We start from the raw sequence: 27,475 nt of genomic DNA on the forward strand, positions 1-27,475 counted from the left end.
TGTATTGAGACTTTTCAGATTCTGCCCTCTGCTTAAGGTAGTTGAACATTTTTGACAGATTACTTTGTGCTGATCAATTGGATGTTGTTTAAAAAAATGCCAGACTGCACTCTTTCTAGCATCGGATACCTTTTCAGGCATTGCAGACTGAGCTTTAACCGGATGGCCACGCTGTCCTCCAACAGGTTTTGACTTTGCCACGCGTTTTGGCCAAGATACGAGCCCGGCAGATGGAACCTGTTGCGATGTTGATGCCTGCTGCGGCCCCTCCTCCTCCGCTTCAGAACTGCTGCCGCCTGCACCCTGTTCCCCCAATGGCTGCCAATCGGGGTCAAGAACTGGGTCATCTATTACCTCTTCTTGTAGCTCATGTGCAACTTCGTCTGTGTCACCGTGTCGGTCGGTGGTATAGCGTTCGTGATGGGGCAACATAGTCTCATCAGGGTCTGATTCTTGATCAGCACCCTGCGAGGGCAATGTTGTGGTCTGAGTCAAAGGACCAGCATAGTAGTCTGGCTGTGGCTGTGCATTAGTGCACTCCATGTCAGATTCAACTTGTAATGGGCATGGACTGTTAACTGCTTCACTTTCTAAGCCAGGGACGGTATGTGTAAAGAGCTCCATGGAGTAACCCGTTGTGTCGCCTGCTGCATTCTTCTCTGTTGTTGTTTTTGCTGAAGAGGACAAGGAAGTGACTTGTCCCTGACCGTGAACATCCACTAACGACGCGCTGCTTTTACTTTTACCAGTTTCACGAGAGGAGGCAAAAGAGCTAGAGGCTGAGTCAGCAAGATAAGCCAAAACTTGCTCTTGATGCTCCGGCTTTAAAAGCGGTTTTCCTACTCCCAGAAAAGGGAGGGTTCGAGGCCTTGTGTAGCCAGACGACGAACCTGGCTCCACAGCTCCAGACTTAGGTGCAATATTTTTTTTCCCACGACCACCTGATGCTCCACCACTACCACTACCCTCATTACCAGCTGACAATGAACGCCCCCGGCCACGACCTCTTCCACCAGACTTCCTCATTGTTTTAAAAACGTTAGCAAACGAACGGTATTTGTTGCTGTCACACAACTTACACGGTGAGCTATAACTTCAGTATGATTTAGCTACCCCTTTACAGGTGGGTGAGACCACAACGAAAATCAGCCACAATGTTACACACTCTGTTGTTGTTGGCAACAAATGAGATGGCACACACGCAGGACTGTCACTGAAGCGCAAATGTAAATATTTATCTCCCACTGATTTGTGTTTGTTTTTTTTAAAAGGGAGACTTCAGAAAAAAAAAATTAAAAAAAAATTATTTTTTACAGAAGAATTTATAAAACAAATAAAATGAAATGATTGCTTCAGGGAGAATTTAGGAAAAAAAAAAAAAAAAAGGCTTTGTAGGGCCCACTGAGTGAGAGAGGACGCACATAGGAGTCAGGAGTGGCACACAAGCCCAGAGGCCAATATTAATCTCCCACCGATTGATTTAGTTATTTTTTTTGGTAGATTTTGGAACCCAAATCAAGCAAAAAAATTAATAGGCTTTCTATGGCCCACAATTGGGGAGAGAGAGAGAGATGGCACACCCAGGAGTCAAGTCTGGCACACAAGCAGAAGGGGCAATATGAATCTCCCACAGATTTTTTTTTTTTTTTTTTTCAGGGAGACTTGAGAGAAAAAAAAATACAAAAAAAATGATTTTTTTCAGGAATAATTTAGAAACCAAAGAAAATAAAATGATTGTTTCAGGGAGAATTTAGAAAACAAATAAAACAAAAAATAGGCTTTCTAGGGCCCACTGAGTGACAGATGACGCACACAGGAGTCAGGAGTGGCACACAAGCCCAGAGGCCAATATTAATCTTCCACTGATTAATTTAGTGATTTTTTTTGGTAGATTTTGGAACCCAAATCAAGCAAAAAAATTAATAGGCTTTCAATGGCCCACAATTGGGGAGAGAGAGAGAGATGGCACACCCAGGAGTCAAGACTGGCACACAAGCAGAAGGGGCAATATGAATCTCCCACAGATTTTTTTTTTTTTTTTTTTTCAGGGAGATTTGAGAGAAAAAAAAAAACAAAAAAAATGATTTTTTTCAGGAATAATTTAGAAACCAAAGAAAATAAAATGATTGTTTCAGGGAGAATTTAGAAAACAAATAAAACAAAAAATAGGCTTTCTAGGGCCCACTGAGTGACAGATGACGCACACAGGAGTCAGGAGTGGAACACAAGCCCAGAGGCCAATATTAATCTCCCACTGATTGATTTAGTTTTTTTTTTTTGGTAGATTTTGGAACCCAAATCAAGCAAAAAAATTAATAGGCTTTCTATGGCCCACAATTGGGGAGAGAGAGAGAGAGATGGCACACCCAGGAGTCAAGACTGGCACACAAGCAGAAGGGGCAATATGAATCTCCCACAGATTTTTTTTTTTTTTTTTTTTTTTCAGGGAGACTTTAGAGAAAAAAAAATACAAAAAAAATGATTTTTTTCAGGAATAATTTAGAAACCAAAGAAAATAAAATGATTTTTTCAGGGAGAATTTAGAAAACAAATAAAACAAAAAATAGGCTTTCTAGGGCCCACTGAGTGACAGATGACGCTCACAGGAGTCAGGAGTGGCACACAAGCCCAGAGGCCAATATTAATCTCCCACTGATTGATTTAGTGATTTTTTTTGGTAGATTTTGGAACCCAAATCAAGCAAAAAAATTAATAGGCTTTCTATGGCCCACTATTTGTGAGAGAGATGGCACGCTCAGGACTGGCACACAAGCCCAGAGGCCAATATTAATCTCCCACTTTTTTTTTTTTCCAGGGAAAATTTATAAACCCAATAAAAAAATAGGCTTTCTATGGCCCACTATCTGAGAGAGAGAGAGATGGCACGCTTAGGACTGGCACACAAGCCCAAAGGCCAATATTAATCTCCCACTGATTGATTTAATGATTTTTTTCAGGTAGAATTTAGAACCCAAATCAAGCAAAAAAATTAATAGGCTTTCTATGGCCCACTGAGTGAGAGATGGCACACACAGGAGTAAGGAGTGGCACACAAGCCCAGAGGCCAATATTTTTCTCCCACTGATTGATTGATTGATTTTTTCAGGTAGAATTATGAACCCAAATCAACCAAAAAAATAAATAGGCTTTCTATGGCCCACTATTTGTGAGAGAGATGGCACGCTCAGGACTGGCACACAAGCCCAGAGGCCAATATTAATCTCCCATTTTTTTTTTTCCAGGGAAAATTTATAAACCCAATAAAAAAAATAATAATAAATAGGCTTTCTATGGCCCACTATCTGAGTGAGAGAGATGGCACGCTTAGGACTGGCACACAAGCCCAAAGGCCAATATTAATCTCCCACTGATTGATTGATTGATTTTTTCAGGTAGAATTATGAACCCAAATCAACCAAAAAAATAAATAGGCTTTCTATGGCCCACTATTTGTGAGAGAGATGGCACGCTCAGGACTGGCACACAAGCCCAGAGGCCAATATTAATCTCCCACTTTTTTTTTTTTTCCAGGGAAAATTTATAAACCCAATAAAATAATAAAAAAATAGGCTTTCTATGGCCCACTATCTGAGAGAGAGAGAGATGGCACGCTTAGGACTGGCACACAAGCCCAAAGGCCAATATTAATCTCCCACTGATTGATTTATTGATTTTTTCAGGTAGAATTTAGAACCCAAATCAAGCAAAAAAATTAATAGGCTTTCTATGGCCCACTGAGTGAGAGATGGCACACACAGGAGTAAGGAGTGGCACACAAGCCCTGAGGCCAATATTTTTCTCCCACTGATTGATGTTGTGATTTTTTCTGGTAGATTTTGGAACCCAAATCAAGCAAAAAAATAAATAGGCTTTCTATGGCCCACTGAGTGAGAGATGACACAGACAGAGATGGCACTCTAGCAGAAATGTCAATCTTAATCTCCCACAAAAAAAAAAAAAAAGGAACTGTCCTTCAATTACTATCTCCCTGCAGTAATCTCAGCCAGGTATGGCAGGCAGCAATAAGGAGTGGACTGATGCACAAATTAAATAAAAAGTGTGGACAAACAAACAAGATAGCTGTGCAGAAAGGAAGGAACAAGAGGATTTGTGCTTTGAAAAAAGCAGTTGGTTTGCACAGCGGCGTACACACAGCAATGCAGCTATCAGGGAGCCTTCTAGGGCAGCCCAATGAGCTACAGCGCTGAGGAAAAAAAAAAAAAGGAGCTTCCACTGTCCCTGCACACCGAAGGTGGTGTTGGGCAGTGGAAATCGCTACAGCACAAGCGGTTTTGTGGTTAATGGACCCTGCCTAACGCTATCCCTGCTTCTGACGAAGCGGCAGCAACCTCTCCCTAAGCTCAGATCAGCAGCAGTAACATGGCGGTCGGCGGGAACTCCCCTTTATAGCCCCTGTGACGCCGCAGACAGCAAGCCAATCACTGCAATGCCCTTCTCTAAGATGGTGGGGACCAGGACCTATGTCATCACGCTGCCCACACTCTGCGTTTACCTTCATTGGCTGAGAAATGGCGCTTTTCGCGTCATTGAAACGCGACTTTGGCGCGAAAGTCGCGTACCGCATGGCCGACCACGCACAGGGGTCGGATCGGGTTTCATGAAACTCGACTTCGCCAAAAGTCGGCGACTTTTGAAAATGTTCGACCCGTTTCGCTCAACCCTAGTGCAGAGCACTATATGGGGCACAGCTATAGGGCAATAATGAACAGCGCAGAGCACTATATGGGGCAGAGCTATAGGGCAATAATGAACGGCGCAGAGCACTATATGGCACAGCTATGGGGAAATAATGATCTATTATTATTATTGAAATTCACCGGTAAATGCTGCATTTCCACCCTAGGCTTATACTCGAGTCAATAAGTTTTCCCAGTTTTTTGTGGCAAAATTAGGGAGGTCGGCTTATACTCGGGTCGGCTTATACTCGAGTATATACAGTAATTTGTACGTAGGTTATTGAGACCGATGTGTCGTCATGAAGGTCAGTGTTTATTTGTACTTTATTTGTTAGGTTACAGCATTCTGGAAAACTTTTAAAAAATGCTTAACGCTCTACTTCTATTGGGAGATGCAGTATGCAACATAACTGGAGGTACCCTTTACCATTTTCTGCAAGGTCAAGCAGTAGGCACTAATTTCCTAAATAATATACTATGTGTACTCGTCCCGATCACCTCCATCAGGCTCGAAATTAGGAAATGTCGAATAATGGTTTATTTACTCTGAAATAGGGATATCTTTGTAATTACACTGTCTTCTCATGCTTTATGACAAGAGAACCGTCAGCAATGTAAGTTGGACTGGACTCAAATGAAGTATGGTGCTGAGTTATCGTGCATCCTAATGTTTGAGTGGGAGATATTGAACCATAATTAACTATGTCTACAAACATTTATTAAGATCTATAACTCAATATCTTCTGCATTTTCTTTATATTGCACATTACGGAGTAGATTCGCTGAAATTATTTGAGTTGTCATTCGGTATGTTATGATAAAGCAGATGCATGCTGACTTATACGCTTCAATTACCTTCTCCTGCTTGCTATCTGTCCAGCATTTAGCAAAAGCGCTGAAAAGCAATTGGCTAAACAGCCGATAGACACTGGTATCCTGCCATCTTGTTACTCTCATTTAGCCGAGAATTCATTTCACATCCAATTTTAGAGAACCCTAGGAAAGTGAGTCTGGCCATTTTATTAGTCGTGTCCTGCAAATAAGGATCAATAGTAACTTTTAAGCCAAAATTTAACCATATCAAATGCTTTGCCATTTTAATTTTTTTTCATAACTTTTTTAAATCCATATTGATCATCAACCGATGGAATTCTTCATATTATTGAAGTTTTAGGCATTAGAAAATTGAACAAAACTAATTTATGTCATAAACAACAACAATCTGCCATCAACAACCATAGAGGTCTCGGTGGTCATCGCCGCGTGTATTTCTGGACCGGCATTTATAATCCATGTTTTTAGAATTATAACAGAATATTATAATGTTTCTTATCATTTCTCAAAAACCTTACGTGATAGGAAAAATCTGAAGTCATTTCTGAAATCAGCATGAAAAAAATCTATCTGGAACACTCAAAATTGTCTGAGGGACAAAACCTTTGCAACACAGTGTTATCTAATGATAATGGTGTGAGCAGGTTGCAAGATGCAGTAACGGGTCAGAGGCAGAGCATGGGTTAATGTAGGGTTTACTTTAACAGGTATGCTCCTCGCAGGAAGAAAATGAGTAAAACAGTACAATTGAACAATGGGCTTGGAACTCAGGGAAAACAGGTGCAGGGGATAAGGTAGAAAGTTTAGGAATAGCATACTTATCAGTCCAACAACTCAGGATGCTGCTTTTGGGATGTGAGTGTTGGCACCAAGGCCGTGGTGCATAAGAGGTCTGGTGTAGTCCTGGAGAAGATGGCGCCCCGAATCCTGGTGGCTGTGGTGATTCCTTGACGTCCTGTCGATGATCGGTGAGTTGAGAAGTGACGAACATTAAAGAGCACAGTCTTCTAGTTGGTCTGAGTCCAGATACAATAAACAGTTGTCAGCAGATAGAACGGGAGACCACTCATGGCGGGTGACCCAGCTTCCCTGCAGATGAGTATGCCTGTATGTATCCTGTCTGCGACGTTTGCCACTCACAGTCAGTCTTAACATGGGGGATCGGATGATTCTTTTTTGGCAGTCTCTGGTCACGGCTCTCAGACCCTTCTGTCTTGGGCCTGCTCTGTCTGAATGCTATGCAGTACGAGCCCTGACACAGCCCTCCTGCACACTGCACGTACCCGCCAAGACTGACTGATTTTCCATGCACTGCTGCTCTCTTATCTTAGCCATGCCCACTGACCCTGAGTGTAAAGGTCGGTCCGGGACCTTATGCTTTCCTCCGTGCAACCTGGGTGACAGCCCGGACAGTTCCTGATCCGTCACAGAGTAGGCACGAGTAGCGAGGCTATTCAGCTCTCTTCCACATGATGTTTTAATAGTTGAAAGGTCAGAGAGGCCTGGGAAAGGTCAGAGAGGCCCGGCGCTGGCACACTGCAGTAGTTTGCTCTGCCCTCAACAGGGCAGACAAAGTACACCTGTGCCCGAGTCGTGACAGAAAGACGAGAAGAGGACGTCATCGTAAGAAGATGGAAGGCCCCGGACCGGACCGCAATGCCCATCGGACCCGGACCGCAGCAAGAACGCCCCTGGGTGAGCATAATCTAACCTCTTTTTCTCATCTTTCAGGACACATCGGGGGCTTATCTACAGCATTACGGAATGCTGTAGATAAGCCCCTGATGCCAGTGGGCTTAGCTCACCTTCGATTTTGGGGGTGACAGGTTCCCTTTAAAACAATTTTATTACAATTAAGAACTTATATGAAGATGCGTCTGTCAGATCCTAAGAACATTTCGATGAACTCCAGTTTGTTTTATCCCTAACACATTGAGAAGTTAAAGGATCAATCCTATCCCAGTTAATTCTCCTCATTTCTCTTTTCTCTCTGCCCTATGGAGAAGCAGGAAGTCTCTTTTACTTGCCTGAGTCATCCCCTTTTCAACTCCTGACCCAGCTGCTCCTGCCAGGGAGTTTTTCAGTCATGAATCTTGCAGTGTGAAAATAGACTTCCTGTTTCTACACAGAGCTTAGAAGTATTCAGATAGTCAATTTTTAACCATGTGATGTCATAGAACTAATGGAAAAGAGACATATTAACTGGGCAGAAGGGCAAAATGAGAAATTTTAAGTATTGTATATACTCGTGTATAAGCCTAATTTTTCAGCACTTTTTTGTGCTGAAAATGTCCCCTCGGCTTATACTTGAGTTATTATCCCAGAAAGATAGCAGGGACGGGGGAGCGGTGGAGCACAGGGTCACAGAGGCAGGAGCCGGCAGCTGCGGCTAAAGCCTGTGTCTGCTGCTCAAGAGAAACGAATATTCATTGAGTTGGCAGTGAATATTCATTTCTCTTATAGTGCGCACAGTTACAGCCGCAGCCACCAGCTTCCAGCACACATCCTATTTACCTTCCCTGCAAATCCTCATTGCATCTCGTTCTTTGCTAGAAGCTCTTCTGGCCGAGCGATAACACATCCCCCATTCATTGAGGAAATTAATATTAACCTCTCCACTCCCATAGGCATGGTGTGAATATTTGTGATGAGCGAGTGTACTCGGTACTTGGGTTTTCCAAGCATGCTCGGGTGGTCTCTCAATATTTTGGGTGTGCTTGGAGATTATGTTTGAGTATTCACAGCTGCATGATTTGTGGCTGCTAGACAGCCTGAATACATGTGGGGATTCCCTAACAAACAGGCAACCCACACATGTATTCAGGTTATCTACCAGCCACAAATCTTGCAGCTGCGGCAACTCAAACATAATCTCCCAGCACGCCCGAAATAGTCAAAGACCAACCGAGCATGCTCGGAAAACCCGAGTACCGAGTACACTCGCTCATCACTTTGGCACTCAACTTGTATAGATGAATGAAGAAAAATAAATTTATTGCAGTCCAACATAAACGTTTCGGTCAGAACAAGACCTTCTTCAGTTTACTGCATGGTATGGTACAGAAACAAATGAAACAAAAGAACAATACAATCGTGATCCCAGGAACCTGTTCCCACTAAGACTGACGCTTCCACGTGCACTGCTGCTATTGTCTCTTAGCCACACCCCCTATTTCCGAGTGCAAAGGTCTGTCCGATCTCTGACTCTTTCTCCCGAACAACAAAGTTCTCCTTCTTACACAAGGATAGGGGATAAGGAGCCATGCACACAGGGATGGGGAGCTAGGCATACCTGGACAGGGATGGGGAGCCATGCATACCTGGACAGGGATGGGGAGCCATGCATACCTGGACAGGGATGGGGAGCCATGCATACAAGGACAGGGATGGGGAACCATGCATACAAGGACAGGGATGGGAGCCATGCATACAAGGACAGGGATGGGGAGCCATGCATACAAGGACAGGGATGGGGAGCCATGCATACAAGGACAGGGATGGGGAGCCATGCATACAAGGACAGGGATGGGGAGCCATGCATACAAGAACAGGGATGGGGAGCCATGCATACAAGGACAGGGATGGGGAGCCATGCATACAAGGACAGGGATGGGGAACCATGCATACAAGGACAGGGATGGGGAGCCATGCATACAAGAACAGGGATGGGGAGCCATGCATACAAGGACAGGGATGGGGAGCCATGCATACAAGGACAGGGATGGGGAGCCATGCATACAAGGACAGGGATGGGGAGCCATGCATACAAGGACAGGGATGGAGAGCCATGCATACAAGGACAGGGATGGGGAGCCATGCATACAAGGACAGGGATGGGGAGCCATGCATACGAGGACAGGGATGGGGAGCCATGCATACAAGAACAGGGATGGGGAGCCATGCATACAAGGACAGGGATGGGGAGCCATGCATACAAGGACAGGGATGGGGAACCATGCATACAAGGACAGGGATGGGGAGCCATGCATACAAGAACAGGGATGGGGAGCCATGCATACAAGGACAGGGATGGGGAGCCATGCATACAAGGACAGGGATGGGGAGCCATGCATACAAGGACAGGGATGGGGAGCCATGCATACAAGGACAGGGATGGGGAGCCATGCATACAAGGACAGGGATGGGGAGCCATGCATACAAGGACAGGGATGGGGAGCCATGCATACAAGAACAGGGATGGGGAGCCATGCATACAAGGACAGGGATGGGGAGCCATGCATACAAGGACAGGGATGGGGAACCATGCATACAAGGACAGGGATGGGGAGCCATGCATACAAGAACAGGGATGGGGAGCCATGCATACAAGGACAGGGATGGGGAGCCATGCATACAAGGACAGGGATGGGGAGCCACGCATTAAAGGGCCACTGTCACCCCCTCCAGCCGTTATAAACTAAAAGAGCCACCTTGTGCACCAGTAATGCTGCATTCTAACAAGGTGGCTCTTTTAGTTTTTGGTGCCGTTATTCGCAAAATAAAGCTATTTATAATTTTGCCAAAATACCTTTCTTCAGACCTGGAGGCAGGTCTTAACCCCCCTCTTGGAAATGCCACACTGCCGTCACTCATATCTTCTTGGTCGCCGGTCACCACCCCCTCCGCGGTGTTTTGCTATGAAATCCGGCGCCTGCGCTGTTCTCTTCTGCCTGGGGCAGGCGCAGTGAGCACTGGCCGTCTGACCTCACCTGCTGTGTTGCAGACTGCGCCTATACGGCCAGTGTGGCCACCCAGCTAATGAATCCCAGCCCCGCAGTGTGTTATGCATAATGCACAGTGCGGGGCTGGGATTCCTTAGCTGGGTGGCCGCACTGGCCGCACAGGCGCAGTCTGCAACACAGCAGGTGAGGTCAGACGGCCAGTGCTCACTGCGCCTGCCCCAGGCAGAAGAGAACAGCGCAGGCGCCGGATTTCATAGCAAAACACCAAAGATATGAGTGACGGCAGTGTGGCATTTCCAAGAGGGGGGTTAAGACCTGCCTCCAGGTCTAAAGAAAGGTATTTTGGCAAAATTATAAATAGCTTTATTTTGGGAATAACTGCAACAAAAACTAAAACAGCCACCTTGTTAGAAAGCAGCATTACTGCTGCACAAGGTGGCTCTTTTAGTTTATAGCGGCTGGAGGGGGTGACATTGTCCCTTTAAAGGACAGGGATGGGGAGCCATGCATACAAGGACAGGAATGGGGAGCCATGCATTAAAGGACAGGGATGGGAAGCCATGCACACCAGGATAGGGATGAAGGGACAATGCATACCTGGCTTATGCTAGAGTCAATAAGTTTTCCCAGTTTTTCGCTGAAAAATTAGGTGCCTCGGCTTATACTTGGTCGGCTTATACTAGGGTCAGCTTAAACTCGAGTATATACAGTACACAATACTATATAATATGATGATTTCAATATATTGAGAGGACAAAAATTTTAATGAGAGTGCTTATTTAAATATAATTTCATATAACAGTTATTGTACTTTGCTTGTTATTCTTGACACTAACACCTCTACCACCTTGGGGTAAAATCACCACTTTAGAAATTAGTAAAATTGCAATTTTCATTACAAAATAATTAAAAAATTATTTTAACTTTTTCTAACTTTTATGTAAAGCATCTTTTAAAACATAAAACGAAACAGGAAAAAAGATGTCTGTATTGATCTTTCAGAAAACCACATACTGGAGGACGTAAACAAATGTGTAATTGCTCTACAAGAGGGAGATGTTGACACATTGGATAGAACTGCGGGGGCTATTCGAGGCCGTGCCGCCAGAGTCATTCATATTATTAATGCTGAGATGGAGAACTATGAGGCTGGAGTCTACACAGAGAAGGTTCTGGAGGCTACAAAGTTACTTTCTGAAACTGGTAAGTGGCTGAAGTTAAATAAGTCCTTCCTTGCCTCATTTATCTTTTTTATTACTATGTTTATGTTTTGGAGGAAAGCACACACATTTTTACTTTTTTTTTCACCAATATGAAGTTTTATGAGCTGAAATGTTTTAAAATATTTTTTTGTACATAATTTTAACACTAGAACTACAGATGGAGTCATTGTGACTCCTCGCAATTTTTATTTCTCTTCGATGACTACATTTTTTCGAATTCCGGCTTGAGACTCGGTGACTTTTACTCAGTTAGGACGTGAAAAAAGATTTTGTGACAATAAATAATTTTTGAAAAAAAGTACCTTTTTTTTTTCAAAATTTACCTTTAATTACCAAAGGGAGTCATTTTGACTCCCTACTATATCTTGCTAGTCTTTTTCACTAAATGTTATTATTTCTTTTAGTTTTCATTTTCTTGTATGTTTAGAATAAATATTGGCTTAGACTTAGAATAATTAGCATTTTTGCAAATATACTTGACATACACAGGACATATACAGGATATCCATCAGTGAACCAGTGATCTCTCGAGTAAACTACATAATTTCTGTAGAATACAGCCTGCAGTTTTGCTAATTGCTAATATGGCTAGAAGAAGTGCGCTAAACGATATTCTTGCTATTTTGCTTTCTATACATTCTATATACATTCTATACGTTCTATAAATTAAAGTTCCAACAGTACCAGGAGCAAGAAACTCTGAAAATAAATTAAAACAAGCCAGGAGTCAAAATGACTCCATTCGGTAGTTCTAGGGTGGGGTGACCAGTCCGGTAGTCCCAGTGTTAACGCACAACTACCTCTTCATTTACAGTGGCCAAAAAACATGGGTCAGGAAGTGTCAGGTCACAGGGAATAAAGGAATAAGAGGTAACCTTTGGACATGTTTTAAATAATGAGGCTTTCTAAGTGAGCTGGATCACCAAGGTCAGGGTGGGCACACAGGAAATGAGGGTTGGTGCAGAAGACTTATAAGGCACACAGTACACAGGCAGTTAACTGGGAGGCTGTAAGCCACAGGTAGGGTAGTGAGGAAACATCCTGATGATCACAGAAAGGTTGCAGAGCTACTGAAGTCTGAAGGCAAACAAGAGGTTGAAGAACTGGAAGCTGCAAACAAAAAGAGGTTCTCTTGGAGACCACAGAAAGGTTGCACATAGTGTTGAGCATTCCGATACCGCAAGTATCGGGTATCGGCCGATATTTGCGGTATCGGAATTCTGATACCGAGTTCCGATATTTTTGTGATATCGGGAATCGGTATCGGGATTAAGATTAATGTGTAAAATAAAGAATAAAAATAAAAAATATTGATATACTTACCCTCTGACGCGCCCTGGTCTTCACTGCTGCAACCGCCTTGCTTTCGTTCCGAAGAATGAGCGCGTAAAGGGCCTTCGATGACATCGCGGCTTGTGATTGGTCGCTGAGCGGTCATTCTTAGGAATGAGCGCGTTAATGACCTTCGATGACAATAAGCAAAAGAGTCAAGCGCACTGCTAATAACAAATGCCAATAGATACAAAACTATGAGGGTGCGGAAGCAGCAATAAACATAAACTATGTAACAAAAAAGAAAAGCATTACTGCAAAAATACGCACTCCATCAAAGAATGCAAACAAAATAAATAAGATAAATAGACTGATTTTATTGACAGATCAAAAAAACACACTACAAAACGATAAAAACACAATTAAAAACAAGTAGACAACATCACAACAACACATGTGATAAAGACCATACCTAGATGTAATAAGGCGACTAAACACAGACCAATTGGCTCATGGGGTATATGCGCTAGTAATGCCTAGAAAAAATCAAAAAATTGTGCCATATAGGTCCCTAAAGAACCAATCAAAAAATAGTGAAAATAAGGCACAAAGATTTAATCTATAACAATAAAAATAGGCAACATATGAGCCAAAGAATGGGCTGAGAAGCCACCAATATACAATAATATCACTAGATATTTAAAGCATAAATAGGAGGAAACCCCCCATAGTAATACAACCTGGTGGTACAATGTCCCCACGCGTATCGCCTGGCAGACCAGGCTTCGTCAGGGAAGGTCATGACCGCTCAGCGACCAATCACAAGCCGCGACGTCATCGAAGGCCCTTTACGCGCTCATTCTTCGGAAAGAAAGCAAAGCGGTTGCAGCGGTGACGACCAGGGCGCGTCAGAGGGTAAGAATATCAAATTTTTTTATTTTTATTCTTTATTTTACACATGAATATGGATCCCAGGGCCTGAAGCAGAGTTTCCTCTCCTTCAGGCCCAGGGATCCATTACAGGATACCTTCCGATATTTGTGTCCCATTGACTTGCATTGGTATCGGATATCGGTATCGGCGATATCCGATATTTTTCGGATATCGGCCGATATCATCCGATACCGATACTTTCAAATATCGGAAGGTATCGCTCAACACTAGTTGCACAGCTTCTGAAGACCACAGGCAGACAGGAGGCTGAAGGACTGTAGGCTGCAGGGAGATAGGAGGAGTCTTGGTGACTGCAGGCAGATAGCAGACAAAAACATGGACTAAAAAGAAAATGTAAATGACATGAAAGCTGCAGGCAGTTAGGAGATATCCTGGAAACCACCGACAGACACCCAGCAACAGTTCTAGAAGACATGGAACAGATAGTGGACAGAACACCAAAGTAGCAAGAAAGTCTGAATATAATGGAAGCTGCAGGCAGATAGGATGTGTCTTGGAGACTATAGATAGTTAGCAGCGGTACTGGAAGCCTCAGACAGATATCTCAAGGGCTAGAAACCATTGGCAGCCAGGAGACATCCTGGAAACTGTGGACAGAAACTGTGTGTAGAAATACTAAAAATCTTAATAGAAAGAGTTAATACTAAGCCACAATGTGTGTCTTGGGAGCCCTTATATAGGAAGATCAACACATTGGAGCATGTCAGGCTCCTTGCTATGCCCGACGTGGAGAATAAAAAAGTTTAGTTGACCTGGTTGTAGGGAGCAAAGTCTAAACCTAGAATGAGTGTATTACAATTGAATGTTTCCAATGCTGTCATCTGTGTGACAGTGTAAAAACACCAGCAGCTCTGATCAGTGGTGAGTAGGGTTGAGCGACCTTTACTTTTATAGCATCGGGTCGGGTTTCACGAAACCCGACTTTTCAAAAAGTCGGGTCGAGTGAAATCGGCCGATCCTATAAAAAAGTCGGGGTCGGGGTCGGACGAAACCCGAAACCCAATGCAGTGCATTGGGTTTCCATGGTTCCCAGGGTCTGAAGGAGCGGAAACTCTCCTTGAGGCCCTGCGATCCATATTTTAGTGTAAAATAAAGAATTAAAATAAAAAATATCGCAATACTTACCCTCTGACGCGCCCTGGTACTAACCGGGAACCTTCCTTCCTTAGAATCAGCCTTCCAGGACACTGCGGTGACGTCGCGGTGACGTCGCGGCTTGTGATTGGCCGCGCGGCCGCCCATGTGACCGCTCGCGCGGCCAATCACCTATTAGGTATATCCTATTAGGTATATACTCACCCTCGGACGCGCCCTGCTTCTTTCCGGCAGTCCTGCCACCCTCTATGCTGTCCTGCAGAGCATAGAGGGTGGCAGGACTTTATGTCCCTCCTTTCTAGCACATAGGCACTTTATCTCCATGCACAAGCAAGTCCCCTGAGGAATCAGCTTGGATGAAACGCGTCGGGACGGACAATACAGGGAGAGTGCAGGGCATGTGTATACAGGGGTAGCTGTGGACTGCCCTTGTAAGGGCAGGAGCTTTGGGGATAGCTTACTGATAGCCCCATAGGGACTGACATAGGGACTGTCGTCTCTTCCTTTCCGGATTATCCCCTGACTAGAGGCCTTCCGAAGCTCCTTTGCCTACACCTTGGAACTGGTGAGATTGTTCCTTTTTTATGTATATAGCCACCAGTAGCACTGGTTAAATATATGCGTCTACTGCTGGCAACTCTTTGTTTTTACATGTAACTAGGTATATGATGCTGAATACAATACATGTTTTTTGACTTCAGCTTTTCTCCAGGTCATATACTAGTATAGTTTGATTTCTCTAACATTTCGCAGATGAAATCAGACAATCCTGTTGTCAGGGGTTAACTGGTCTCTATGGTCATCATACCATTGGGCTTAGACCTTGCCCCAGCTTTTATTCACTTGGGTGTTTGGTTTAGTTTTCATGTGGCTTATGTTATAATAAAAGTTACGTTTTAGTTTTTCCACTTATGCTTTGTAATATAACCTCTGCATGTGTACCAACTTAAGTTAAGCTCAATTTTTGTGTTTTTTTTTTTTTAAATGAACAAAGCCTGAATTATTCCTGACTTTTCCACACCAACAGATGACAGCTAGTGTTGAGCATTCCGATACCGCAAGTATCGGGTATCGGCCGATATTTGCGGTATCGGAATTCCGATACCGAGTTCCGATGTTTTTGTGATATCGGGAATCGGTATCGGGATTAAGATTCATGTGTAAAATAAAGAATAAAAATAAAAAATATTGATATACTTACCCTCGGATGCGCCCTGGTTGTCACCGCTGCAACCGCCATGCTTCCGTTCCTAAGAATGAGCGCGTTAAGGACTTTCGATGACGTCGCAGCTTGTGATTAGTCGCTGAGCGGTCATGTGACCGCTCACACGACCAATCACAAGCCGCCACGTCATCGAAGGTCCTTAACGCGCTCATTCCTAAAAATAAAAAATATTGATATACTTACCCTCGGACGCGCCCTGGTTGTCACCGCTGCAACCGCCACGCTTCCCTTTCTAAGAATGAGCGCATTATGGACCTTCGATGACATGGCGGCTTGTGATTGGTCGCGTGAGCGGTCACATGACATGAATATGGATCCCAGGGCCTGAAGGAGAGTTTCCTCTCCTTCAGACCCTGGGAACCATAGAGGATATAAACTAGCTGGGTAGTAGTCCAAAAGAGAATATGCAGCAGCAATAGCGGTTGGATACTAATAAAACTTAGCTTTTATTCAATACTAAAATGTAAAAAATGAGCTGATACAAAATAACAAACAAAGGGGACCAGGGACCAGTGATAAATTGTGCCCTTAACCTAACACAGAATGGGGAAGAAAAAAATAGACGTAGACACATACAATAATTAAAAATTGACTGTACTGATAGTCACCATATAGTCAATGGAGACTTGACAAAGGTAGCTAATGATACAAAGAGATAGGGATGCCAATAGTAAGCATAGCTCTCAGTGATCTATTCCTGCGAAAACGTGGTGTCCCATATAATCATTGGGGACCATGTCCACGTATAAAAATGACACAGGCGACACCATAGACAGAGAGTCTAGCCTTTATAGACCCCTATTGTAGTGCAGATATAGCTACAAAGCGCACAAAACGCCACCACCCGTTACTGAAACCAATGTAAACCGGGTTTTAGTACAGGTCAATAAACCAGCAGCACGTCACTAATGCCTCAAAGAAAGATGTAAATACATAGTGCACTGAACCACATATAAAACGGAACCATGTGTCCTCACAGTATACTAATGAGCGTTCAAAAAGTGGTCTGTGTATTCCTTATGCCTTATTGTATGTAAGCGGCATCCTCTCTGGGTGCTCCCTTAGTTGCAGAATACATGCAGAATGCACAACCAGGTACCGCCTACTGCTACAGGCAAAGTACACCACACGTACAGCCCACTGTTGTGGGTAGATCTCACCAGAGTCTGACGGTCTGCTCTGTCATGGCGGAGACATTCGGTGAACCGGAAATACTTCACATGACCCCAGACGCGTCACACGCCAAGGGCGGGGCTTCTTGGACGCGCTAGAGGTCTGAACATTTAAATCGCACAGGAGTGAGGGAGATCGGTAAGGCGGCTTAATCATACCCTGCTACTCCCCTGATGATTCCGGTAGGATGAAACGCGTCGGTAGACGCTGCTTTACGTCACGGCCTCACCAGTACCCCACCACACCGAATGTCTCCGCCATGACAGAGCAGACCGTCAGACTCTGGTGAGATCTACCCACAACAGTGGGCTGTACGTGTGGTGTACTTTGCCTGTAGCAGTAGGCGGTACCTGGTTGTGCATTCTGCATGTATTCTGCAACTAAGGGAGCACCCAGAGAGGATGCCGCTTACATACAATAAGGCATAAGGAATACACAGACCACTTTTGGAACGCTCATTAGTATACTGTGAGGACACATGGTTCCGTTTTATATGTGGTTCAGTGCACTATGTATTTACATCTTTCTTTGAGGCATTAGTGACGTGCTGCTGGTTTATTGACCTGTACTAAAACCCGGTTTACATTGGTTTCAGTAACGGGTGGTGGCGTTTTGTGCGCTTTGTAGCTATATCTGCACTACAATAGGGGTCTATAAAGGCTAGACTCTCTGTCTATGGTGTCGCCTGTGTCATTTTTATACGTGGACATGGTCCCCAATGATTATATGGGACACCACGTTTTCGCAGGAATAGATCACTGAGAGCTATGCTTACTATTGGCATCCCTATCTCTTTGTATCACTAGCTACCTTTGTCAAATCTCCATTGACTATATGGTGACTATCAGTACAGTCAATTTTTAATTATTGTATGTGTCTACGTCTATTTTTTTCTTCCCCATTCTGTGTTAGGTTAAGGGCACAATTTATCACTGGTCCCTGGTCCCCTTTGTTTGTTATTTTGTATCAGCTCATTTTTTACATTTTAGTATTGAATAAAAGCTAAGTTTTATTAGTATCCAACCGCTATTGCTGAACCATAGAGGATACCTTCCGATATTTGTGTCCCATTGACTTGTATTGGTATCGGATATCGGTATCGGCGATATCCGATATTATTCGGATATCGGCCGATACCATCCGATACCGATACTTTCAAATATCGGACGGTATCGCTCAATACTAATGACAGCACGTAATGTGTTTTTAATCTTCAGTTATTGCCATTAAAGGTCTATGTATGATTGGAATATCGTCCTTATCATTTTTTTTTCATTGCACTTTGTGCAAAGCATTTATGAGTGTAGGAGTAAATTAACTACACTTTCAAAATATTTCAATGAGGCCTGCAAATTGCTGCCTTCCAGGGTCTATGAATGACTGGGTGACCCTCCTTAACATTTTTTTCCTGGCTTTGCTATAATTTTTGAGCACTTACTTTGTGGTATTGTTTATATATGTGCTCCCTGGTTTTTATTTGATTATACATTAAAAGTTAGATTTTATTATCCTACTAATATTTATCCTTGCTGCTATCTCCCTTCTTCTCTAATGTGTATGAGGCCCTCTTTTTGTCTAAAATATACACAGTGTATATCTGAGTCCCTCTTCCATCAAATTTTTGGCAGTTCTTGCTTCCTTCATAAATTACACTGACATTTCCAATCTTTTAATGAAGATTTAAATTTTGGTTAGCTTAAATTATTTTTTAAAATCCTTTTGAAATTTTTCTTTATGTACAAGTAATTGTACAGGAAAGAATGTTCTTATCATTTGTGTCCTGTAAACTCCAATTCCTCTTTCATTTTGAAAGTTTTAATATCATTCCTTAAAGTGGAGCAAAAGTTCTCAGCAGCAATCTGGGAGTCAGAATTCCTTCCCGGGGGCTTCCCCATGCTGTTCTCCTTCCATTCAGCACTTTTTAAATCCATTTCAATATTTCAACTGCCTCTCAGACCTCTTTGTAGAGTCAGTAGGAAAAATGCTTTGATTTTCTATCGACTTCCACTTGTTACTTGAAATGGGCATCCGGGCATTAAAAATAGCCCAGTTCGAGAAACGAGCTTCCGAGCATTTTAGTGCTTGCTCATCCCTAATGTTTAATCATCATTTTGCTAAGTCCATCAAAATAGGAGATTGACTATTTTTAATGGCTCTGTGCAGTGGATAATTAAAATGTGTCCTGATTGAGAAACCACCTCTATTTTATAATGTGTCTGTGTACTTATAGATGATATGGACCGGGTCGAGGTTATTTAGTTAAAAAAAATACAATAAATATGTTATTTCACTTTGCAAATTAAAGACTTCATAGAATTGTTTTTTTTGAAGTTGAATGTTGTGCTTGTATTTCTTTTACAAACCTGTTTATATATATATATATATATATATATATATATATATATATATATATATATATTCTCAGAGAATAGTTTTTGAAGTTGTTGTACTCGAGCTTTTTGTACCAAAGTGACTTTGTTTTAGCGTTTTCTTTGTGTTAAGAATTTCTCCGGGCAATGTTGTTTAGTGTAAATTTTCTTTGATGTCCTATAAATGGCATACTACTCTTAAAGCTTCATATCATAAAGCGTAAGGTTAATCAATTGTTCTTGAGTCAGGTTGAGCTATTGAAGTTCCTTATGGTATCTAGCAAGTACTACGTCAATCTTTTTTTATGTCTTTCAAAAATACTTAAAAAGTTACAGAAAACAAACTAAAAAGTACTGTTTATTAATTCTCCAGGGTTGATGGATTGTGAGAGTGACTAGTCAACTCCAAATACATGTATTGGACTCAATATGTAAGACTTATCTATTGTCTTCTTTTTTTTAAGTTATGCCTCGTTTTGCTGAACAAGTGGAAGTTGCCATTGAAGCGTTGAGCACAAATATCCCCCAATCATTTGAAGAGAATGAGTTTATTGATGCATCTCGACTAGTTTACGATGGTGTGAGGGACATTAGGAAAGCTGTACTCATGATAAGGGTAAGTCATAATATCTTTTCTGAGCAGGTAGAACACAACGTCAATGACTATTGAAACTCTCTTGAAATCAGAAATATCATCATCAATCTTTTAATGTTATCTGCCTGAAAATCTAGGTGTCACGCCGTATGCGGCGATAAAGGGGCAGGACGGCGTACTGGGACCCGCACCTGTCCCTACCACTTTAATGGGGCCCTGGCTTTCCCTTATCTCGGGGTACCTATGATGGTTAGGAGGACTGAGCCACCAGCGTATCCCTGTGTCCTGTGCAGTGGCCCTCTCTCCCCCCAAAGGAGGTGGACTGCACCAGTGTAATAATACAACAAATAACAGTGTATACAGACAAGGTAACAAAAAGACTCAAACTCACCAAATGCTCACACAACAACAGAGGAACATATAGAAGGGAAGAGAAGGAATAAACTAGGAAGGAAAACAGGTTTAACAAGCAACCAAAACAGCAGACACCAATCTCTGTAAATAAACCACCAACACTACGCTCCTTCAACCTCCAAGCCAGGCAGCTGAACTGATCACTGACACTAGCTGATGTCAGGACTGGGTCTATATAGAGGATCAGATTACAAAATCCATTTCAGCTGAGAGACCCAGCTCTCAGCAATAAAGTTAACTCCTTCACTGCTGGCACAAAGCAGCCAGGTCAGAATACAGGTGAAGAGCTTCTGTTCACTGTGTGTGAACGAGGCCCAGAACGCTGCGGTTCTCTGGAACCTCTCTGTCGCGGTAGTCCCGTGACACTAGGTCTTGTGAATGGGTCCACCTAGCTGCAACTATGTGAAATAAAATCTCTACAAAAGGCCACAACTTGAAAAAGCTACCTTGATCGAGACTAGATTTTTCTATTCCTATGTATATATGAAGGCCCACAAATCTACAAGGCTATATTTCAATGTAATTTTGGGTATCAAGAGATCTGATTGTACAATATATATAAACTGTGTTTGTTCATGTTGTATCCTATCGTGTGAGCCAGGTGGTTGAGAAGATCAGAGTTTCAATTACTTACCTATTGAGAGAGTAGTTAGATTTTCACAACCTAAGCTTGAACTATTGCACCCTGACGTTCTTTTGTGAGATAAGATAACATTTTTGAGTTTTATCTCATTTCTTAGCTCATACATAATGATAACTTTTCAAGTAGTCAAAATGCTTAGTATTATCTAATTTTTTGATTTTTTTAAAGACTCCTGAAGAATTAGAAGATGACTCTGACTTTGAACAGGAGGATTATGATGTCAGAAGTCGAACAAGTGTTCAAACGGAAGATGACCAATTGATTGCTGGGCAGAGTGCCAGAGTAAGTTACTATCTAAATAATAGTAGTAGTAGCAGCAGTAATAGTACTAGTAGTAGTAAAGAGTTGTCTCATATTAGTCATCATCAGTAAAAAGCAGAAGCAAAATTTTTTCGATGTTTACAAACTTAATGGATTATCGGGTGGTTTAAAAGGTTTTGGCTATTCTAACCACTGACAATTATTTTGTATGGATGGAGGAAGCCATGGCCAAAAGTTCAATTTATCTGCTTGGGAAATGTAGTGCTAAATACTGATCAAGTATGGACTAGCTAAAAAAGCAGCTCCTGCTCTGGTAGACCCATTACATTTCAATCAGAGAAGTAGTCATTCATAAGTCCTTCATATGCATTAGCCAATAAGTATCTGGACCTGTCAATATCACCAGGATCATTGGACAGCCTAGATTATGAGAAGTCTGAGAAGGAACTGTCACATTGGATTTCCAATGACCGATCCTTTTGTTCTTTTGGAGGCAAGACAGCGTCAGAGGTGTCTGTCATTTGTTCTCTTAAAGAGACTACAGTAGTGCTCAGCTGAGCAAAGTTTTCCTGTGTATGGGGGAGTTAAGAAAGAGAGCTGTGGGAGGAACAATCGTTTCATCTAAAAATGTATTTTAAGGTTTTACTGCATATGACTTTTTAACACCTATATATATGTATACAAGCAACTGGGAATTTAATGAGCATGCTGAAACAATGATGTAAGCTGAATGTGGTCAGTGGCTTTATAACTTTTATCTCAATTTGTTGTAAGTTGCATATTACAGATGTGCCATTTCTGAGGCGGCTAAGACTGGTATTTGTAGCTGGGGGGCCAATATTCATGGCCCCTCTCTAGGCTATGAATATCAGCCCGCAGATGTCTGTGAAACCTTTCTGGCTATAAAATATAGGGGGACCCCACGTAATTTTTTTGGGGGGTCCCCCTATTTTAATAGCCAGTAAAGGCTATGCAGACAGCTGCGGGTTGATGTTCATAGCAGGCTACAAATATTGGCCCCCGGCCGTCGGCTTTCCCCCACTGGCGCAGAAAATTATGCGGGAGCCCACGCCGTTTTTTTCCTTTTTTTAAAAAAATTAAACGCACATTAAGGCCTCTTTCACACTTACTGTATGCCGGTACGGGTCCGTTGTTATGAGTCGGGTCAACGTACCGACGCACGTTGTGAAATTTGTGCACGACGTGGGCAGCAGATGCAGTTTTTCAATGCATCCGCTGCTCATTCTGAAGTCTGGGGAGGATGGGCGGAGTTTCGGCCATGCATGCATGGTAGAAAATGGCGGACGTGACGGACAAAAAAAGTTCACTTGAAAGTTTTTTCGTGCCGATGGTCAGCCAAAACACGACGGATCCGTTGCACGACAGACGCGACGTGTGGCCATCCATCACGATCCATCCACCAACATAGAAGAGGATTCTTTACTGTTAGGGCAGTGAGAATCTGGAATTGCTTGCCTGAGGAGGTGGTGATGGCGAACTCAGTTGAGGGGTTCAAGAGAGGCCTGGATGTCTTCCTGGAGCAGAACAATATTGTATCATACAATTATTAGGTTCTGTGGAAGGACGTAGATCTGGGTATTTATTATGATGGAATATAGGCTGAACTGGATGGACAAATGTCTTTTTTCGGCCTTACTAACTATGTTACTATGTTACTAATACAAGCCTATGGGTAAACACGCATCCTGCGAGCACATTTGCAGGATCTGTTTTTTTCCCAAAACGATGGATTGTGACGGATTGCTAAAAACGCCAAGTGTGAATGAGTCCTTAGAAACATCGGCCTTTCTATTATATATCTATGTATATATCTATCTATAGGTATATTTATAGATAGATATATCAATAGATACATAGATGTATCTATCCATATATCTGGCTGCTTTCACACATCGGGTTTTTGCCATCAGGCACTATCTAGCGATAGCTGCCCCAGAAAAATTATGTGGGGTCCCCCTATATTTTATAGCCAGAAAGGCTACGCAGACAGCTGCGGGCTGATATTCATAGCCTAGAGAGGTGCCATGAATATTGGTCCCCCCGGCTACAAATACCAGTCCGCAGCCGCCCCAGAAATGGTGCATCTGTAAGATGCGCCAATTCCGGCACTTAGTCCCTCTCTTCCCACTCCCATGTAGCGGTGGGATATGGGGTAATAGGAGGTTCATGTCACCTTGCTATTGTAAGGTGACATTAAGCTGGGTTAATAACGGAGAGGCATCAATAAGACGCCTATCCATTATTAATCCAATAGTTATAAAGAGCTAATAAAACACACACACATTAGGAAAAAAGTATTTTAATATTCTTCATTTAACCATACTTACCATACTACAGCGCCTGCAAAAAACATAAAATAATAAACCGTATATTACCTGTCCACCATAGTCCAAATAATAACAAGTGTCCCACGACGATCTCCCCTATAGAACAGTGACATCACCTGATGTATAGGACCTTCAGTGACAAACTGACAGGAGACAATGTATCTGAGGTTACTATAGTTCAAAGTCTCACTTTATGGCAATTGCTGTGTGGAAAAATTTTTTTACAGTGGCGGAGGAATACAGTGCGAAGGATACTTTCCTCATGCCATTGGATTCATGGAGCCCCTGGAGAGCGGTTGCATCAGCTGATGCTGCCGTTCTCCACTGGAGATCATCATGGGACACTCGTGGATTTCTGCGGATCAGGAAGTATATTGGTTGTTTGTTATTTTAAAAATTTTTACAGGTGACACTGGCTTTGGTGATCAAAATGACAAATAATGGTGAGTATGTAATCTATGTTTAATGTACTGTATGTCTATATGTATTGAAAGTAATGTATGAATGTATTGTATGTTCGTAATGTATGAATGTACAGTACTGTATGTAGTATGTATGTATGTAGCATGTATTTAGTATGTAGTATGTATGTAGTATGTATGTATGTACTGTAGTATGTATGTAGTATGTGTTAGGACTGGCGAAACGCACCAAGTAAGATGATATAGATGCGTTCGCAGTCCGGGGTCCACCGTGCAGGCGAAACCCGCTGCTAGTGAATGACAGACTATATGGCGGTACTAAAAGTATAAACACGTGGGTTAAACCTCACCCAACGTGAAGAAAGCAATCCTGTTAAGTCACAGGACCGCGGTACCGCACATAGAGCGCGAGCAAGTAGTCAGCGAACTTAACCCCGAAAGGGATTGAAGTCCGATTAGACCCTTGCTGGCACAACACCGCAACTGGGTGTGTAATGACCTTATTAGTAATAAATGAGCACAAGAGTGCGTGCGATGCCACACTGACGGACGCCACTAACCACCCAGGCTTGGGTATGGAAAGCGCAAGGCAAGCGCACTGCGCCGTACTGGCAGGCACAGCTATAGGACGCTGTGATGTGTGTAACATACAGATGGATAGTCGGGCGCTAGAGAGCTACCATCATCCGTGAGCAGTCAACAACTCTAGGGAGGGATACTTAGGAGCTTTCATCCATCGACATACATTCATCTACACACACACATAATAATTGTACACTAGCGCATGGCCGTGCGGTCATGCGCAGTTTATATAGTTGCAGGACAGGAAGTGGCCACAGAAACTTTGCCCTTCCAAGACCTGCCAAGGGGACCAATGGAATGCGCTGCAGAGCCTGAGCACATGACCCTCGATCTCCAACGGGAGATCTTGCCCTGGGCATGCTCAGTGTGCGCAAATAAGGACTTAGTCCCAGAGAAGTCCGCTCGTTGCTGACCAGCACTGACTTTAATGGCAGGAGCTGAAGAAGCAGCAGTAACTCTCTGTACAGAGCGAGACCGAGCAAGACGCTGGGACCGACGTCCCTGCTGAGCAGACTCCACTGCGGCTGGATAGGAATGGGAGACCGCAGCGGAGACGGCCCGAGATTCCCCCTGTGCAGAAGTGGGAACTCGAGACCTAACATTACCCCCCTCCTAGGGCCCCCCCCCTCCTTGGGCCTCGCTACGCTCGAAGGCAGTAATGAGCTGTCGGGTCCGAATGTTTTCAGCAGGTTCCCATGACCTGTCCTCTGGACCATAACCCTTCCAATCCACCAAATAGAACTTTTTGCCGCGTACCACCTTGCACCCCAAAATAGCGTTCACCTCATAATCGTCCGTAGACGAACCCGATGTCCCGGCAGATGACTCGGAAAACCGGGACATGTATACGGGTTTCAAGAGGGACACATGAAAGGTGTCGGTGATACCCAAGCGTGGAGGAAGAGCCAGACGGTAGACCACAGGATTAACCTGTTCGAGAACCTTGAAGGGACCCAAGTAGCGAGGAGCAAACTTAGTGGACTCAACTCGCAGCCTGATGTTACGGGCGGAGAGCCACACCAAGTCGCCAGGGGCAAAGGTCGGAGCGGGGCGCCGATGAACATCGACGGAGGACCTCATTCTCTCCTTGGAGGCCCGAATGGCATCCTGCGTGCGATCCCAAATGTCCCGTGCCTCCACAGCCCAGTCTGCCACCCTGGAGTCAGCGGAAGACACAGGCATGGGCACAGGAACACGCGGATGCTGGCCGTAATTTAAGAGGAATGGAGTCTGACCGGTGGAGTCGGCTACGGCATTGTTAAGTGCAAACTCTGCCCAAGGTAACAAGGATGCCCAGTCATCCTGCCTGGCAGAATCAAAATGTCGCAGATATGTGACCAAGGTCTGGTTGGCCCTTTCCATCAACCCATTCGTCTCTGGATGATAAGCCGAAGAGAGATTTAACTCAATACTGAGTAGACGACAAAGCTCTCTCCAGAATCGAGACGCAAACTGGGGACCCTGGTCACTAACAATTTTGTCTGGCATACCGTGCAGGTGAAAGATATGCTTGATAAACAAGACAGCCAACGCCCGTGCAGATGGTAGCCGTGGAAGAGGCACCAAATGCACAATTTTGGAAAAATGGTCGGTGATCACCCAGATAATGGTGCAGTTATGAGACTTGGGCAAGCCCACCACAAAGTCCATCCCGACCATCTCCCAGGGTCTGTCCGCCACGGGCAGAGGATACAGCAAACCAGCTGGCCGTTGCCGAGGAGTCTTGTTCCTGGCGCAAGAGACACACGCCCGAACATACTCCGCGACATCACGGGCCATATGCGGCCACCAGTATGTCCTCGCCAGTAGCTCAGATGTCCTTTTAGTACCAAAATGTCCACCCACCCTGGACGAGTGCGCCCAAGAAAGAACCTCCGGTCGCAAACTGGATGGAACAAAAGTCTTGCCCGGGGGCACAGACCCCAGCGAAACCGGAGCCACAGTTCTCAAGCTCTCGGTGGGAACAATAAGCCGAGGCTCCTCCTCCTCCTCCGCAGATGACACAACGGAGCGAGAGAGAGCGTCGGCCCGAATGTTCTTCTCCCCAGAAAGGAAATGGAGGGTGAAATGAAACCGGGAGAAGAACAAGGACCATCTGGCCTGGCGAGAATTCAACCGCTGAGCTGTCTGCAGGTATACCAAATTTTTATGGTCTGTGAAGACTTGGAAGGGAAAACATGCTCCCTCCAAGAGATGTCTCCACTCCGAGAAAGCCGACTTCATGGCTATCAACTCCCTGTCCCCGATGGAATAATTCCTCTCTGCTGGTGCGAAGGTCTTGGAGAAAAAGAAGCATGGATGCTTCCGACCTTGAGCATCCTTTTGGAAGAGGACTGCTCCAGCACCAACAGAAGAGGCATCCACCTCCATGATAAATGGCTTATCAACATCGGGGTGATGTAGAATGGGAGCGCTAGCGAAGTGTGACTTCATAGAGATAAAGGCCTTGGAGACCTCCTCAGACCACAATTTGGGATTCGCCCCCTTTTTGGTGAGGGCAACCAAGGGAGCTACCAAAGTTGAGAAGCGCGGGATGAACTGGCGATAATAATTGATGAATCCCATAAAGCGCTGCACCGCTTTAAGAGAATGGGGTTCCTGCCAGTCCATCACAGCCTGTAGTTTGGCAGGATCCATAGCCAATCCCTGGGCAGAGATGATGTAGCCTAGGAAAGGTAAGGACTCC

At 43.8% G+C, this 27,475-nt stretch overlaps 1 protein-coding gene across 3 annotated transcripts in view; it reads left to right on the top strand.

The window, feature by feature from the left end:
• The window catches only part of CTNNA2 (catenin alpha 2), a 1,798,423-nt gene that overhangs the window by 1,422,554 nt on the left and 348,394 nt on the right, over window positions 1-27,475 (top strand). For all 3 annotated transcript variants that reach the window (XM_069745159.1, XM_069745158.1, XM_069745160.1), the window contains 3 exons: window positions 11,216-11,416; window positions 19,989-20,140; window positions 21,345-21,458. In XM_069745159.1, coding sequence (XP_069601260.1) covers window positions 11,216-11,416; window positions 19,989-20,140; window positions 21,345-21,458 — 467 coding nt within the window. The remainder of the gene's footprint in view (window positions 1-11,215; window positions 11,417-19,988; window positions 20,141-21,344; window positions 21,459-27,475) is intronic.

Source organism: Ranitomeya imitator, chromosome 1 (genome assembly GCF_032444005.1).
Source record: "Ranitomeya imitator isolate aRanImi1 chromosome 1, aRanImi1.pri, whole genome shotgun sequence".
Taxonomy (NCBI): Eukaryota; Metazoa; Chordata; class Amphibia; order Anura; family Dendrobatidae; genus Ranitomeya; species Ranitomeya imitator.